General features: G+C 39.8%; 2 protein-coding genes across 3 annotated transcripts in view; both read left to right on the plus strand.

Moving 5' to 3' along the window:
- The first annotated feature begins 770 nt into the window (after positions 1 to 770).
- On the plus strand, positions 771 to 9,030 carry pomt2 (protein-O-mannosyltransferase 2). The gene is made up of 21 exons (XM_019887252.1): positions 771 to 1,469; positions 1,642 to 1,726; positions 1,807 to 1,911; positions 2,082 to 2,190; positions 2,272 to 2,380; positions 3,268 to 3,427; positions 3,504 to 3,610; positions 3,682 to 3,764; positions 4,004 to 4,113; positions 4,507 to 4,573; positions 4,646 to 4,706; positions 4,793 to 4,871; positions 6,218 to 6,369; positions 6,445 to 6,536; positions 6,623 to 6,699; positions 6,795 to 6,866; positions 6,936 to 6,995; positions 7,084 to 7,189; positions 7,472 to 7,612; positions 7,679 to 7,790; positions 8,537 to 9,030. Exons 1-21 carry the CDS (start codon positions 1,192 to 1,194, stop codon positions 8,640 to 8,642), a joined length of 2,271 nt encoding a protein of 756 aa, XP_019742811.1. The 5' UTR covers positions 771 to 1,191; the 3' UTR covers positions 8,643 to 9,030.
- A 247-nt stretch (positions 9,031 to 9,277) lies between these two features.
- Positions 9,278 to 15,437, plus strand: part of lin52 (lin-52 DREAM MuvB core complex component) — a 13,354-nt gene continuing 7,194 nt past the window's right edge. The window contains exons 1-5 of one of the 2 annotated variants that reach the window (XM_019887253.1): positions 9,278 to 9,367; positions 10,864 to 10,938; positions 11,021 to 11,058; positions 11,136 to 11,202; positions 11,729 to 11,812. In XM_019887253.1, coding sequence (XP_019742812.1) covers positions 9,349 to 9,367; positions 10,864 to 10,938; positions 11,021 to 11,058; positions 11,136 to 11,202; positions 11,729 to 11,812 — 283 coding nt within the window. In that variant the 5' untranslated portion in view covers positions 9,278 to 9,348. The other variant, XM_019887254.1, reaches the window with a different exon arrangement.

Below are 15,437 nucleotides of genomic sequence, written 5' to 3' on the forward strand. Positions count from 1 at the left end.
TATTAGGATGATTTATTTTGGTTATTTATATATTTTTTTAATGAATTTCATGAGTTAAATTATTCACTTGACGTTTTAAAATTGCATTTTATCCATAATTTTATTCAGTTGATAACACTACTAGTATTTTTAACTCATTTTGTTCTTCAATTATTCAGTCATTGAATATTAATATATGTACAATATTTATGTATTTATTTTAGACGGTTTTAAAAGCCATTTTTTACTTATTAGTAAGGAGGTGTGTTTTGACTGATTTTGTGGAGTCACTTTAACATTCTTGGATTTGGATTTTTAGATGTTTTTTTTTTTAAGTGATTGAAGCTACTTTTTTCGAGTTTTGTAGTTCATGTTTATATTAGTTTATTTCATGTTCGTGTATTGATTTAATTGATTATAAGTGTACTATGTACTTTGTTAGTTGTTTTATGTAGTCAGTAATGCTGAATACACATCAGGAACCCATCAGATTTGAAAATAAATAGACATGACGAAACATTTTTAATCCCAATTAAAAGAGAAACTCCCACATGAATTAACGGCATCAAACGCAAAAGTCGATTCAATGTAGAAAAAACAAAGAACAATTATGTTGTACGGCCATCTTGTGGTCACAACTCAGCTACACAGCGTTGTCTACCACGTCTTGCGATTGGTTAACACGGAGCAATTTTGTTTACCGTGTAGACACTTGGGATATGTATGCTTTTTGGACATTCTAATAATAAGTCGAATATGATAGCGTACTACATTTCCCACAAGCCATACCTAACCTGGTATCACCATTGCTGTTGGCTCGCTCTAACGTGACCAATCTATTACTGTGTTGGTTCTGGTCAATACAATAGTATGAAATAATGGTTGTATTTAATAAGGCCTTAAGAACGTAAATAATAATTTATATTAAGCGCAAACGTCTTTGTAATTGTTCGGAAGGACCACTTTTGTTTTACTTGTTTGACTGGATTTAAACACGACCAAGCTAGGATAAGTATGCGACAAGTGTGTTTCATAAACCGTGCAACATATTCAGGGGCAGTACTGACACACGTGGCCGTCAAGAGAGCGAAATATGATGCTGCTGATATATCAGTGTCCCTGTGGGCTATATGATCAAAGTTTGCATTATAAAAATGTGTTTTCAACTTGCTAGCTCGACATTTGGAATGGACGTTTTCTTCTAGCGTTCTAATGGAAAAGGAACAATGCTCAACACAGTTCCGAAATACTGGAGACTCATCAGTAAGGCACAGAAAGACCTTTCGGGTCTCCACTCCTAAGTCTACTGACAAAAACCCCAATAAGGATGGACACTTGACAGAGGATCACAGTCAGCAAACCAATGGGAGTTATTCCAGAAAAAGAAGCTCCACCAGTGATGAGCCCACCAACAGAACACTGCTTCTCTTGTTGGTTGGACTGTCCTTCTCCACACGCTTCTATAAAATAAAAGAGCCTCCTCATGTGTGGTGAGTGTGCAAAACGTCCCTCTCGAGTTTCCATACATATTGTCCGTATTAGGGTCGTGAGTGAGCTGGCACCTATCTCCATCTGAATTAGGGGGATCCAGTAGGCTCACCAACCTGCGTTATGAAAAGCGTCTCATTGTTATTTTTGGTGCTCTTTTCTGTGGTCTTTAAGCTGGGACGAGACACACTTTGGGAAAATGGGAAGCTACTACATCAACAGGACTTTCTTTTTTGACGTCCACCCACCTCTGGGGAAGGTGAGAACTCAACATTTTATCTAAATTTGACTCCTGAGAAGAAAATATAACAATTATCGGGTTTTTGGGCTATTTTCCAGATGCTGATTGGACTAGCTGGATACATGAGTGGTTATGATGGCACGTTTCCATTCACAAAGCCAGGAGATAAATATGAACACCACAACTACTGGGGGATGAGAGGGGTATGTAACTCACATCATTTGGGATTCATACCTTCCGAGAGACAGAGTGTGGGCGGAAAAATGTTTAAATTGTCCATGCACCACATACTCACTGGTGAGTGTATGGACAGACAAAACCTCCACTCGAGAAAATCGCCTTTCCAAACATAATGCGTATTGTTTTCCTCCAGTTATGTGCTGGTTTAGGCTCCTTTCTCCCCATTTTTGCCTACCTCATCGTGCTGGAGCTTTCTCACTCGAACACAGCCGCTCTCATTGCTGCTTGGCTGCTCATATTTGGTAGGTCTCTCAACTCAAGGTCAATTGAGGTGTGCTATGTCAATTATCATTCACTTCCTATTGTCCGCTTCTTCCTGACAGACACGGGCTGCATCACTATTTCTCAGTACATCCTGTTGGACCCCATCCTCTTGTTCTTCATCATGGCAGCAGTACTCAGTATGGTCAAGTTCAAGCAGCAAAAAGACAGGTTCCCAATCATTTGTCGAACATGCTTGCTTGTAATACAAATGTATGCGAGTACACAAAAGAGTATAAGGGCCACACTAAAAGAAAAATTATGATGGAAAAAAAATCTGGAAGTTATGACATTTTATTTTACATCTTGCATACATGTCATTGAGCAGTAAAAAAAAGGTTACTGGGTATTTCCTTGTTTGTCCAACTTACTTGGCAAGATGCTCAGCAGGCTTTTATCAGTTTTCTTTTTGTAAGTCCCGACTTTTTGTGAAATATCACAACTTTCATCCATCCATCCATCCAACCATCCATCCATTTTCAACACTGCTTATTCTGAAGAGGGTCGCGGCGGGTGCTGGGTTCTGTACCAGCTGACTTCAGCCAAAAGGCGTACTACACTGGTTGCCAGTCAGTCGCATGGCACATATAAAGACAACTGAGTGGGAACTGATCCCATGCTGTCCGCACACAATTTACGCGACTCCACCGCTACACCTTCAGCAACTCTATTACAACTGCATTGCCTTAAAATGACAACTTTTTTGTTCTCATTTTTTTACTCTCATGAATTTCTGTATTTTACTGTAATATCACCTGTCTTTTATCACGTTTTTTGTGAATATATTCTATTCTTGGAACAACTTCACAATTTTTTCTCTGAAATTTGTTTTTGTAAAAGCTGTTGCCTTTATTCTAATTTTAATCTTATAATCCGCAGATAGATAGATTTGTAATTACAACTTTATTTTCAGAGTTTTATTATTTTATTCTAATGGTATTTTTCTTCGCAGTGTGGCCCTTAAACTCCCTCTAAATACTTGTCAAAACAATGAAAAGAAATGTACATATTGGTCCATGTAACAAACACCGAATCACGTTGGCTTGTATGTTTTCCAGGCCTTTTTCTGCTCCCTGGTGGTTTTGGATTGTATTTACTGGTGTCAATCTTGCCGGAGCTCTGGGGGTAAAGTTTGTGGGCCTTTTTGTCATCCTGTTGGTGGGATTGAACACGGTGTCAGATCTCTGGAGGCTTTTAGGGGATCTGGACCTGTCACTGGTAAACAGCCACGTGCAATAAACAAAAGTAATGAAAGTGTCGACCAGTCAAATGTGATGGTTTTTCCTGCCATTAGGTGGACGTTGCAAAGCACCTCTTGGCTCGGGTTGTGGCGCTCATCTTGCTTCCCGTCTTCCTCTATGTTACAATATTTGCAGTCCATTTTGTGGTGCTGAACAAAAGGTGAGTACTGGATGCGGTTTGATCTCATCCATCACATTGTTGGATTTATCACAGTGGCACTCTTTTATCAGTGGGCCAGGAGATGGTTTCTTCAGTTCTGCCTTCCAGTCTCGCCTCATCGGGAACAACCTGCACAACGCATCAATGCCTGAGTGTAAGTGTGATGCAACATTTATTATTTTGACCACAGGAGCGGACAGTTAGGTTAAAAAAATAATATGGGTGACTGAGTTTAAAAACAAACTGCAGAATTGTCATGTTATGCTCTGTGACACATTTTGGCTGTTTTGCCAATTCATTTGTAAATGAAAAAAAAAAAGCTGTGATTCTATTAAATGTTTTGGAAAGAAAATCCTTGTTTATGTGAGGAAATGTGTTGTTCATCATGTGTAGACCTGGCATATGGCTCCACCGTTACGTTGAAGAACCTTCGCATTGCTGGAGGCTACTTGCACTCTCACTGGCACTTGTACCCAGAGGGAGTTGGAGCAAAGCAGCAGCAGGTCAGGAGCACACGGTGAAACATTGTCATCATGTGTGCAGTAATGCCGGCCGAATAAGTCATCAGCTCACAAAAGCGTCTACACGCACGGGATTGAACCGAAGAATAGCAGTGAGCCTCACTAGCTTCAGCTATTCCGATCGCCGTTTGTATTAATGCATTCATCCCAGCATGACCACAGCACTCGAGGCTAGGAACAAGTGCAACAGCGCAAAATGAAGCTTCTGCTTCGACTCCTATTCTCAAATACAATAAAAGGACAAGTGAAATGGACACAGTGAAACAGAGAAATGCTTAGTTTTTTTTCGGGGAACCTGGAGACAGTGGCCGCCAGTCGGCCATCCCTGCTGCACAGCGTATACTGTACAAACGTTCTACTTTTTTTTTACTCTAGGTTACAGCCTACCTGCACAAGGACTACAACAACTTGTGGTTGGTTCACCGGCACATCGATACAAACTGTAAGGAAGCCATCCAAACTGTAGCTGTATCTTTCAATCAAAGCATTTATTACATTTTTAATCGTGTTTTAGCTCAGTCCGAGGCCCCTGAATTGGTTCGCCATGGTGACATCATCAGATTGGAGCACAAAGAGTCAGTGCTTAAGATGGAAATTGCTTTGTATCAATTGCTTCAAATAAGTCAATAAAACTAATACATGGTTTCCCTGGTTTTCTCAGAACAACTCGAAACCTTCACAGTCATCTCCACGAGGCCCCACTGACCGGCAAGCACTTCCAAGTTACGGGGTATGGCATTGTGAGTAGATAACATACCGAAAATATTCACATACATGCATTACATGGGGAATCTCCAAATCGAAATACAATTTATTCTGTTGTGGTGATTGAGTTTCATGTTCTAATTTCAAAATAACTCACCATATTCAGCGACTGTTTTCCTGCTGTCATTATAGGTTTTATTGTTATAGTGGTTCACTACTTGGGAATTCTCCTTTTTGCCAAAAAGCTCACCATTTTGTCGCTTTTGTGGTCTTTGCAAAACTCGCTAAGATGGTTCAACGAGAGTGTTAAGGCCTAATATGAAAGTTGTACTTTGTCGACATCATTTTTAATGATAGAGCAATATATATTTTTTGTTGGTGTTGTCGTTTATTTGTTTTTTCCGTGGCAGAGACTCATATAGATCAGTAGTAGGCAAGGAGGCCGATAACCGATATTAAGAGCCAAGATTAACTAGCAGTTGTAGTGAAAATGTTGATGTCAAAATTAAAAAACAAAATAATCCAACTCTTAACTCTGTTGAAATGCCATTAAGCATTGTTGTTCAAATAACTTCAAATTTGCAGCACGATGAAGGTTTTTCTGTTAATTTTACATATGTTGAGAATAGATAGCTTTGCTTTGGAAGAAAAAAAGTGCAGTAAGTGCAGTAAAGTCCCAGGATCAACAGCATGTTGGAAGTTAAATAAAAACCCAAACAAGTAAATAGCTCCCTAAAGTTTTTAACGGTCAAAGTTTTCCAAAATTTCAATAACTAAAATGCGAAAAGCTCCCTTATTTTCGTTTGATCATTCAAACGATAACGAAAAGTGCAGGGAGTTGCCAGTGTTAGCTGCATCTCTTATAAAGTTGTATGTGTGAACATTTTAATCAAGAAACACTGTAGTTCCCTGAAGTTAATCTATTTTTAAATTGATCCCGTCTGCCTTTAGATTTTTAAAATCATTGATCGTCTACCCGGCCAAGATGCCTCTCTATAATGTGGCATCTTGGTACAACGGTGACTGATGTTGAAGTGAGAGGAGGTGCTTCTATAAGACAGGCCGAAAACCCTGTCAAGGACAAAAGTAATGCTCTGCTGCCATCTTGTGGCATCTATAAGCAATTATAATTTTTTTGAGGTGAGAGGGGGAGGTCAATTACTGGTGTTTATTGTGTTTGTTATTCACGACAGGGCTCTGTCTCCATCCCACACCTTATTTTCAATCTTTATGTTGTCTCTCATTTTATTGCTCATGTTCTTCTGAGCATCCAGACCCAAGTTCCTATTCTCTGACGTTACTATGTACCGACACAGAAACAATTCTGTCCTTGTATGTCTGAAATAATTGCAAATGCAACTGGGGACCTGTCTGTCCATAGAATCATACCGGTGACAGCAATGACCTCTGGCAAGTGGAGGTGTGCGGCGGTCGCAAAGGTGACCCCGTGAAGGTGCTACGCAGCAAAGTCCGCTTTCTGCACAAAGCAAACGGTTGTGTGCTTTTTTCTTCTGGGAAAACCCTCCCCAAGTGGTAAGGATGAGCTCATCCGCTTTGGACCATCGAGTAATTCCACTTTGTTCAAGCTGGCCTCCTGTTTGTGTTCAGGGGCTGGGAACAAGTGGAGGTCACCTGTAGTCCTTACTTGAAGGTGACTCCCAGCTCTCAGTGGAACATTGAAGATCACGTCAATGCCAAATGTATGAGCCGCTTCTCCATTTGTTCTTTCTTTTTCAAGTCAGTCCTTCACCGTTGTTGTTTTCTTCTTCTGCTCTTGTCTTGACAGTGCCCAACATCAGTCTGTCAGTGCTGAAGCCTCATTTTATCGAGATCCTAATAGAGTCTCACATTGTAATGATAAGAGTAAGTGAAAAAATAAATGTATCTATCCTGTAGTTCTCTGCAAATGTAAAGATTCTTAATGTTCCTATTATTATATTATGCTTATTTTTAATTAGGGTAACAGTGGTTTGAAGCCCAAAGACAATGAGGTGAACTCCAAACCCTGGCACTGGCCCATCAACTACCAGGTGAGCTGTGATGAAAGCGAGTGACTTGCAAAACCAATTTCAAGTAAACGGTGCTTGTCTCTCGTGAAGGGACTGAGATTCTCAGGAGTGAATGAAACAGAGTATCGCGTGTACTTACTTGGCAACCCTGTGAGTATTCGGCTTGACTTCTCTCATCCATTGCGGGGTGCGCGTCACCAGCACACATTAATATGCTTGTGGTCCAATTTATTTTTAGGTGGTCTGGTGGCTAAATCTGGCGAGTTTGGCATTATATCTGATACTGGTAGCAGTCGCTTCAGTTGCCTTCCAAAGAGGCATCTCAGTGAGCCAAAGGAGAAAAGGTAGGATTAATTTGGCAGTGGTACTCAGGGGAATTGCTTTTGCTCAAATTCATTAATGCACCTTGGGAATAAACCAGTCCACTTTTAGACCTGGAATGTGTAAAAACTCAGCCTCATGGTGAGCATTAGTGTAGCTCACCCAAATACATGCATACATAGATATGTGTGGAAAAATATATACACGTGAAGATGATTATACCTTGAGTGACAAAAGTCCCGGTGTAGCCCTAGTTCTGTGCAAATAATGATGTCAGTTAAAAATGTCAATTTTCTGGCTTTCAGGTCATTGTTTTGTGCTCACAAGGGGAGGGGGCCTCCTTTTCCTTGGCTGGCTACTTCACTACGTACCTTTCTACACCATGGGCCGGGTCCTCTACTACCATCACTACTTTCCTGCAATGCTCTTTAACAGCATGCTGACAGGTACCACGACCCATTCCGATTGTGCTCAAGAGGATACAAAAATGGACAAATGTTTGCTGATCACAGGAATTACATTGGATTTCCTGTTGAACATGGCCGACCTTCTGCTCCAGCCACCGTATTGTGACTGGCTGCAGAGACTTGCTAAGGCGCTACTTCTGCTAATTGTTCTTTACAGGTGAGACCAAATATATTTTCGTGTTGCACCATTTGTGCACAAGGGCCACGTTTAATTTTTAAAATGGATGGCGCAGCCGGGTCATTCTTTGAAGGGGAAATAAATCATGTTAAAAATGCGCCTGTAAAAATAGCTTATTCTAATTACTAAATTAGAATTCATTTTCATATTAGATTTTATTTATAAGTGTATACATAATTTTATTAAAAGAAAAAATATTCAATTTAATTTGCCAGTTGTTGAATTAAATGATTTTTAAAAAGTTAAATGAATGTGTAATTTTTTCCATTTCATTTACAATACATCAGATGATTGAGATTTTTCTTATTGTTTTAGTTTTATTGATTATGAGCTTAGAAAGTGATATGAAACATGTAAAAGGGTTTCTTTGGCCTATGAAATAATTGTCATGTGAAATATTGTTATGAATTACTAATTGACCAATTATTTATAAATAAAACATTGTAAAACGTGTTTTATTTCTTCATCAAGAATTTAAAATTGAATAAATTAATACAAAATAAATTACATTGAATAAACACATTACAATTAACCATTCTGAGGAAAAACTTTTAAATGAATGCAACAGGTATTACAGCCATTGATGATAATAATAATAATAATTAGTGGTCGGGATTAAAGATTGGTGTGGTTCGCAGGCCATGCTTTTCCCCTCCCCTGCTTTGAAACATTAATATATGTTTAGCTATTTTTCATGTATCTTGTGTAATGTTTCTCTTTGTCAGTTTCTATCTGTTCCACCCACTCACCTATGGCATGACGGGGCCTCTGGCACACGAGCCGAGCAGCTCAATGGCCGGACTGAAGTGGGTGGAGTCCTGGGAGTTCTAACAAGTTTTCAGTAAACATGACACTTAATTTATAAAACGAACCCTTTTTTTTATTTCACAGTCTTACAGTGTTAATGAAAATGTTTTGTCATAGTTACTGTAGCTGGTAAGGATTTATTTGAGTTTACTGTTTTAAGATGGAGGACTTGAGGCCATACGTAATTAGCGGCAACCTGTCACGCGTTGCGTCATAATTGTACTGGATGTTACAAGGAGGATCTTTAAGTGCCTCAAAAAAATGTGGAAATGTGTCAATAATTTCTTTGGTAGTTAGTTGGAGACCATTTATTTTTATTGTTATTTAGATCTGGATTTTATTGTAATAAAGCTTTTTTATGGCGTCTATGCATATATTATAGTCAATGTTAATAAACTATCATATTCTTTTAGCCTGTGTGTTCCAGAAATTCAATTATCATGATTCCCAGCCATTTTCTGATTAGAGTCGCAGCTAAACTAGAGCCTATTCCAAATGACGATGAGCCAGACCTGGGGTACACTCTGGATTTATAGCCAACCAATTCAGGTCATATGTAGACAAAACAACCGTTCACGCTCCCATTTATAACTGGATGTTTTAAAGTGCTCACAATCACTCCTATTGTTTGGTCGAACCCTAGAGGCAGATAAGGGAAATTGCACCATGAACGTTACTTAGAAAACACCTGCTGCTATTGGTTGACTTCAGTCACGTGTTCTTTTCGAAGATGGCGTCTCCAAATGGAGGTAAATTCTAATTCTTTACTAAGACATTCAGTGTCTGTGTTTGTATTTCGGTATTGTTTCGTCCTAAAACTCATCCAGGACCTCACTCGAACGTCATAATGGGTCAAAGTCAACATGTTCGTTGTGTGTGTCTGCTGATCGAATTTCTGTTTTACGCAAACCATTCAAGTAGACTTCGGTGTTTGTTTTGGTCGAATGTACGTTCAGCAGCAACAGTGGACATTTGGCACATGCAAACGGCTAAATGTCCTTGTTGCTTAACTGCTAAAAATGTACGTTTCAGGTGGTGACATACTGCGGTTAAGTCACTTACATGATCGTCTCAGGGCATGCGTACACTTGTGTCCATTTTCGACATATATGTTCGGGTTATCAATGATATTGGATCTGAACGACTTGTGTTGGTGTGTAGTGTTACATTCTTGTAGGAATGCTGAAAGCATTAACGCATATTGCCACCCTCCTAAAATCATGTTCCAAGTCATTTTTTAAGAAAACGTAAAAAACTGAAACGAAATCTAATGAAATTAAAGTCATTAATCATTTAATTTCAGAGGTAGTAATGAATAATCTCTTTCACTAAATGTATCTGATTTTAGCAGAAGTGGCCAGCATCCTGAGGAAATGTTTTAGGCAAAACTGTTTTTTTTTTTCCCCTGCTGAGGGGGCGGGGTCAAAATATGATGTGGGTCATTATTTTTAAAGACTGACGATGTGTTACTCATTCTTTGTTGGCATTATACATACATAGGTTACCAATTTCTCACATGTTTGCAAAGGCACAAGGAGTGTAAGCGCCTTGCACTCTAGCCACATGCCCACTCTGTAAACAAACACAGTGCAGCCCAGCTTATGGCTATCAGACCACATGGCTAGTGATGTTTCTTGGGCAGATTTGTAAACTTTTTAATTCATTATAAATGGCATGAAAATTTGAATGCCAGTGCAGTATGAATACAAAAGTAGCACTATACCAACGAAATGGGTTTGTTTGCTTGCTTAAATTGGACAAAAGACGTGATCTGAGTTTTTACTCACAGCAATTGACAAAGCAGTCTTCTTAAACTACTACCACAGAAACAATTAAATGTTTCTGACTTTTTAATGGAAACACCATACCCAGTTAATACCCATGCAGGATTGAAAAAACGTGAACCCCCAAGATAATAATAATTTCTCTCAGAGCTAAACAGAGTCTGGAGACAACCAATCTGGAGTCCACTCAATTTGGATCTATTGGAAATGTTGGTGAAAGCTGTCTCACCTTATAAAAAACCCACACACCAGTTTAGATTTTTTTTTAAATTAATATTCATAAGACGCATTGCCTGATTTTAAACCATACCACGTACAACAACACTCAGAAGTTAACTTGCACGAAGCTAGAAATGATCAAGCCTTGATGTTCACCAATCCATGGTAAGGCAAATTGTTGACACATGGAGAAATTTTAGCATGGTTACTGTGTCTTCATACTGTTTTTCTTGTCTTGATAGCTGAAGATTTTGACAACTCTTTGCTCAGTTATGAGAAGCTGGACAGAGCATCGCCCGACCTTTGGCCTGAGCAGCGTAAGGCCTCATTTTCTTTTCTCTTCTTTTACGTCGTCTTTCGTTGGTTTAGTTTTCAATCCAAGTCCTCTTTTTTTCGCAGTGCCCGGAGTTGTTGAATTTGCTGCGTCTTGTAAAAATGTGAGTTTAATCTCCCTTTAGCTCCTCTGATCTTTTGAATGGTTCTTCTAATCAAATGATTGTTTGTGACTCCGCAGCCCATCACAAATTCACCACCCAAGTGGATGGCTGAGCTCGAGATCGAAGACATCGAGATGTTAAAAGGTAACACACCGAGCATTGCAAAAGGAAATTGTGGTAATGTTGGGAATCTATAAACTGTAAAATTGTGCAGTACATGCCATCAAAGGGTGTATTTTTTTTAGGAACCAATGGTAACCTGTTAAAGAGGGAGATTGAACCAGTTCAAAGAACCGTTTGTTGTGACTCCACATTTGCACTGGCTTCCATATCGAAACAAGGAGGAAGGATCACCCATACAAAATACTTTAAAAAAACTTTTGAAATAAAAAACGGATGGTAAAAAAACATTGTAAAAAACACTTTCCATTTTTGTGGAAACATTGTTTAAGGATTAATCATCCATTTATTAATGACGACAGGATATTAATACAGTTTGAAAAGCTCTGTAGTTCATCATTTGATATACTGTAGATACAGGTTACATAATTGTCATGAGGATATTCATGGCCCGAGTCAAAATTGATCTGGAAAATTTTATGTGTGCATGGAAAATGAACGGTATGTAAGGATTTAATGTATTTCTTCCCCTCACCCGCACCCCTTTTAGAGTTGGGTAGTTTGACAACAGCCAATCTCATGGAGAAAGTCAAAGGCCTTCAGAACCTCGGTTACCAGTTGGGCTTAGAAGAATGTGAGTACCACTAGCAACTCAACGCTTTGCAAAAATAATTTTCATAACAGTGGCTTTCAGGCAAGTATAAAAACATGTCTAAAGTTCAATCTTTTCTGTTAAACTTGAGTTAAAAGGTCTCTCTCTCACACACACACACACACACACACACACACACGCACACACACACACACACACACACACACACACACACACACACAAAAGGTCTTTTTCGGCCACTAGATGGTGCCCGTTGCCTTTAAATTGCAGACAATCGGCACAGCATGATCCTCGGTACAAATATGTATTTGCAATGCGTCAAAATCACAGATTTAGGTCAATCTTGTTACAGCGCGAAAGGTTATAGTAACACGGGCATGACTATGAGTGCTGATAATAAAACAAGTGCTGGATGCATGTGATGCATGATAAATCGAGTTTTTAATCTTTTCCCCGTTTACTGCCTCCATTGTCATAATCCCGCTGGAGTGTGGATTAGAGAGCTATAGCTAAGTGCTCAAATTTTCTGAAGAGAAAATGGCTGTTTATTTTTGTCATGAAATAACACACAAGTTGAGGCCGGTGACAGAGACCGACTTGTTCATCGGGTGATATTTTTCCATTTTCAGAACATCGGTTTCATTCAAACAAGTTCTTGGACAAAGTGGATGTAAAATGTCAACATATCCCTAGTTAAATGTCTGGTTTTTTTTGTTTGTTTGCTTTTTTTTTGTGATCGTGGATAGTCCCACGATGACTATTTAACAGCATTCTTCTGAATGATATGAATCTGAATCTGAAATTTAGAAGCCATTTTTCCTTTAATAGCGACTTTAGGTCACATTACATCATCCTCAGATGTTATGCAAATGTAACAGACAGTGAACCACCGCAATTGACCTGAAGCAAACAGCAAACATTTGCATATAGCGGATTCCCCTTCCCCAAATTGTTTAGAATTGCCTCTATTAATTGTGTAGATCCCAAACTATAATCTCAAAAATCTTAATATCATTTTATACTCACCAAACATTTCCCGCTTAAAATACATAATTTACACCTTCCATAGAGAATGTCTGTTATAGTTTCTTTGCACGCCTGGATGATATTGCCCTCCAGTGAGACGCTGCTCTTCTTGAAGTTGGTAATCCTTACAACCAAATACTTGCTCTGTGCTTATTTTGCATCGTACTTGCACAACTGCAAAAGTTAGCGTCTACGATCTACTTTGTCACTATTTTGTTCTCCTTTATGTACTGTACAGTATTCTCTCTCAAGCCATCATAGCGGGTGACTGTGACATTTTTTTTTCCTTCCTTTGAACATATCCAGGTTTACCTTCTCTGAGTGCATCGTAATATTCTGTGGGGTTGGGCTGTTTGCCAAAACCTCAAGAGAAGCAAAATGGGCAGCATATAAAGATGTTAGTCTCTCAGTTAGCATCACTTCAACATGATTCCTTGACACCACTACTACTTTCACTACAAGCACACCAACTGGTGTTTTTTGTGCTCTTTTTGAGAAAAGGTTTCACTGCAAAAAAACAAAACAAATACAGCAATCCCTCGTTTCTTGCGGTTAATGGAGATCCAAACCACCCGCGATAAACGAAAATCCACGAAGTAGCGACCAATTAACAAACAGGTTAAAAAAAAAAAAAAAAAAAACAATTCTCTCCGCAAACGGTCCGCGAGAAGCTGCAAAACAGCGAGTCACATAGAGCAACATATACAGTACTGTACTCCATGTATACTAAAAAATATTTATTTTTTTTTTTATGTTTGAAAGAATCCTCGATGCACTGAACCCGCGATAAACGAACCGCGAAGTAGCGAGGGATCACTGTACAGACACCAGTAAGTTAGTTTGTGATCACGAATATCTTTAACAATTAAAGGTTTATTGTTCTACTGATAATCCCGTCAATGAATCGCTTAATCTTATAAAATAATTGTTAATTATTTCACCACAAAATGTGCGTATGAGGCGTAGGTTTTATTGTCGTCTTGGGGTCTGCCTCCTTATGCTCCACATAATAATCTCTGTGACTTTGAATGTATGTGTCTTTAAAAGTGGGGCCTGGCCTGGTTTGTGACGAGGGAGTCAGAGAATGAGAGTGTTGAGTTGGCTGTTGTTATCTCATTTTAGCGGCCGACGGCGGATAAAATGGGTCTTGACCCTAACCCTTACCCTAACGCTAACCCTTCAATGACACATGACGATTGTGTCATTGAAGCAATATTTTCTCGAAAAAGCTGAATATGGATTGCACACCTTTTGTTTCCTGCTACTAGTCCTACTACGAACCTGAAGGAGCAAGTAATCTAGTTGGTATAAAGATGTGGGTTGTCACAGGTGGTGGACTGCAAGATTTGCAATCCTGTTATGTTGCCTTGCTTGACAGGACACGATGATGGTTATTATTAGTGTCGGAGCTGCCCCGTAATGGGGGGCCTGTTTAAGGCTCTCTGGTTTAATTTTCTCCTTTTCCTGGCTGTCAGGGGAGAGCTTGTAAATCTCAGCTACTTTTTCATCACGTTTGCGGTCTTGCTCAGGACCCATAAACGAGACTCGGTCGAGGGCGAGGGAGCAGGATTTACTGCCCCTCCCCCACGGGCATGTGGACCATTAAAAAAGGAGGCTGCTTAATGGGCAGGACACAATCAACTAGTGAAAACTCACCCAGCCTGCAGTAAGAAAAGGCAACCCGAGCCAGTCCTTTAATAAAACACATAAAAACCATTCCCTTGAGCTTACGAAATAGCAATTGAGCCGATGTTGATTTTCTTTGCTGTACACCCATCACGCGCTCATGTTAATTCATCAGCTCTCATGCACTGGGAGGATGGAGCACATCCTTAGTCACCCCCGACCGCCCACCTCCACCAGTGCCTCCAACAACGGCCGCGTGACGCTGGCCTAGTCTATTCCCATTGGGGCTTGACGCGTGCCTCTTCCTCGGGCCCAGCTGTTACGCCTCCGTGTGATGAATGCCTCTGTCGCGGGCCGCTGAGTGTGGGCAGCGGGCCCCGCGTCTCCGGGGAAAGCCCAGTGCTGTGGTAAGTGCTGTTATTGGAGGTAATTGAAAGCCGAGTGTTCCTTTGGGAGGCTGTGAAGGGCCCCTGCTTATGATTTTGCCGAGGTGGCGACGGTGGTAGTCTATCCTGCTCGTGTGCTCGAGGGTACCGCTGAACACTTGCACTGGTAAACATGCTTTTAATTAAAAGTATCTCGACTTGGCTCTTCTCATTAACTGACATTACTTTTCATTTGTGTCTAGTTGCACACTTTCTATTATAGGCTGGCTGCGTCACGAGGGCCTTCAGTATCACCCCTAAAGAATACTAATAGACTCACCTGTTGACTGCTTTCAACCAACCAGTAAATAAACTTGCAAGCACATTTTGAGTGAGTCTGAAGAATGAATTGGCAGAGCAGATGTCTATGAGTGCAACAAGAAGCGTGCCAGGGTGCAAAAGTACTTTCGGATCTTTTGTGACATCTCCGGTTTGTCACAACAATAAATAGAGGGCCAGTGTGGGGCCCTTTTTGGAGTTGTCCCAACTTCAAGAGTAGGAAATATGGGCTCTGATATTTATCCAAAGATTATATATATATATATATATATATATATATATATATATAT

Source organism: Hippocampus comes, unplaced genomic scaffold (genome assembly GCF_001891065.2).
Source record: "Hippocampus comes isolate QL1 unplaced genomic scaffold, H_comes_QL1_v1.1 scaffold176, whole genome shotgun sequence".
In the NCBI taxonomy this organism is placed as follows: Eukaryota; Metazoa; Chordata; class Actinopteri; order Syngnathiformes; family Syngnathidae; genus Hippocampus; species Hippocampus comes.

Excerpts from the sequence above, each read along its gene's own strand:
- pomt2 (XM_019887252.1), top strand. The coding sequence starts at position 1,192 with ATGGAAAAGGAACAATGCTCAACACAGTTCCGAAATACTGGAGACTCA. Across the intron at positions 1,912-2,081 it reads ACTACTGGGGGATGAGAGGG|TTATGTGCTGGTTTAGGCTC; the intron begins GTATGTAACTCA and ends GTTTTCCTCCAG. Across the intron at positions 6,537-6,622 it reads AGATCACGTCAATGCCAAAT|TGCCCAACATCAGTCTGTCA; the intron begins GTATGAGCCGCT and ends TTGTCTTGACAG.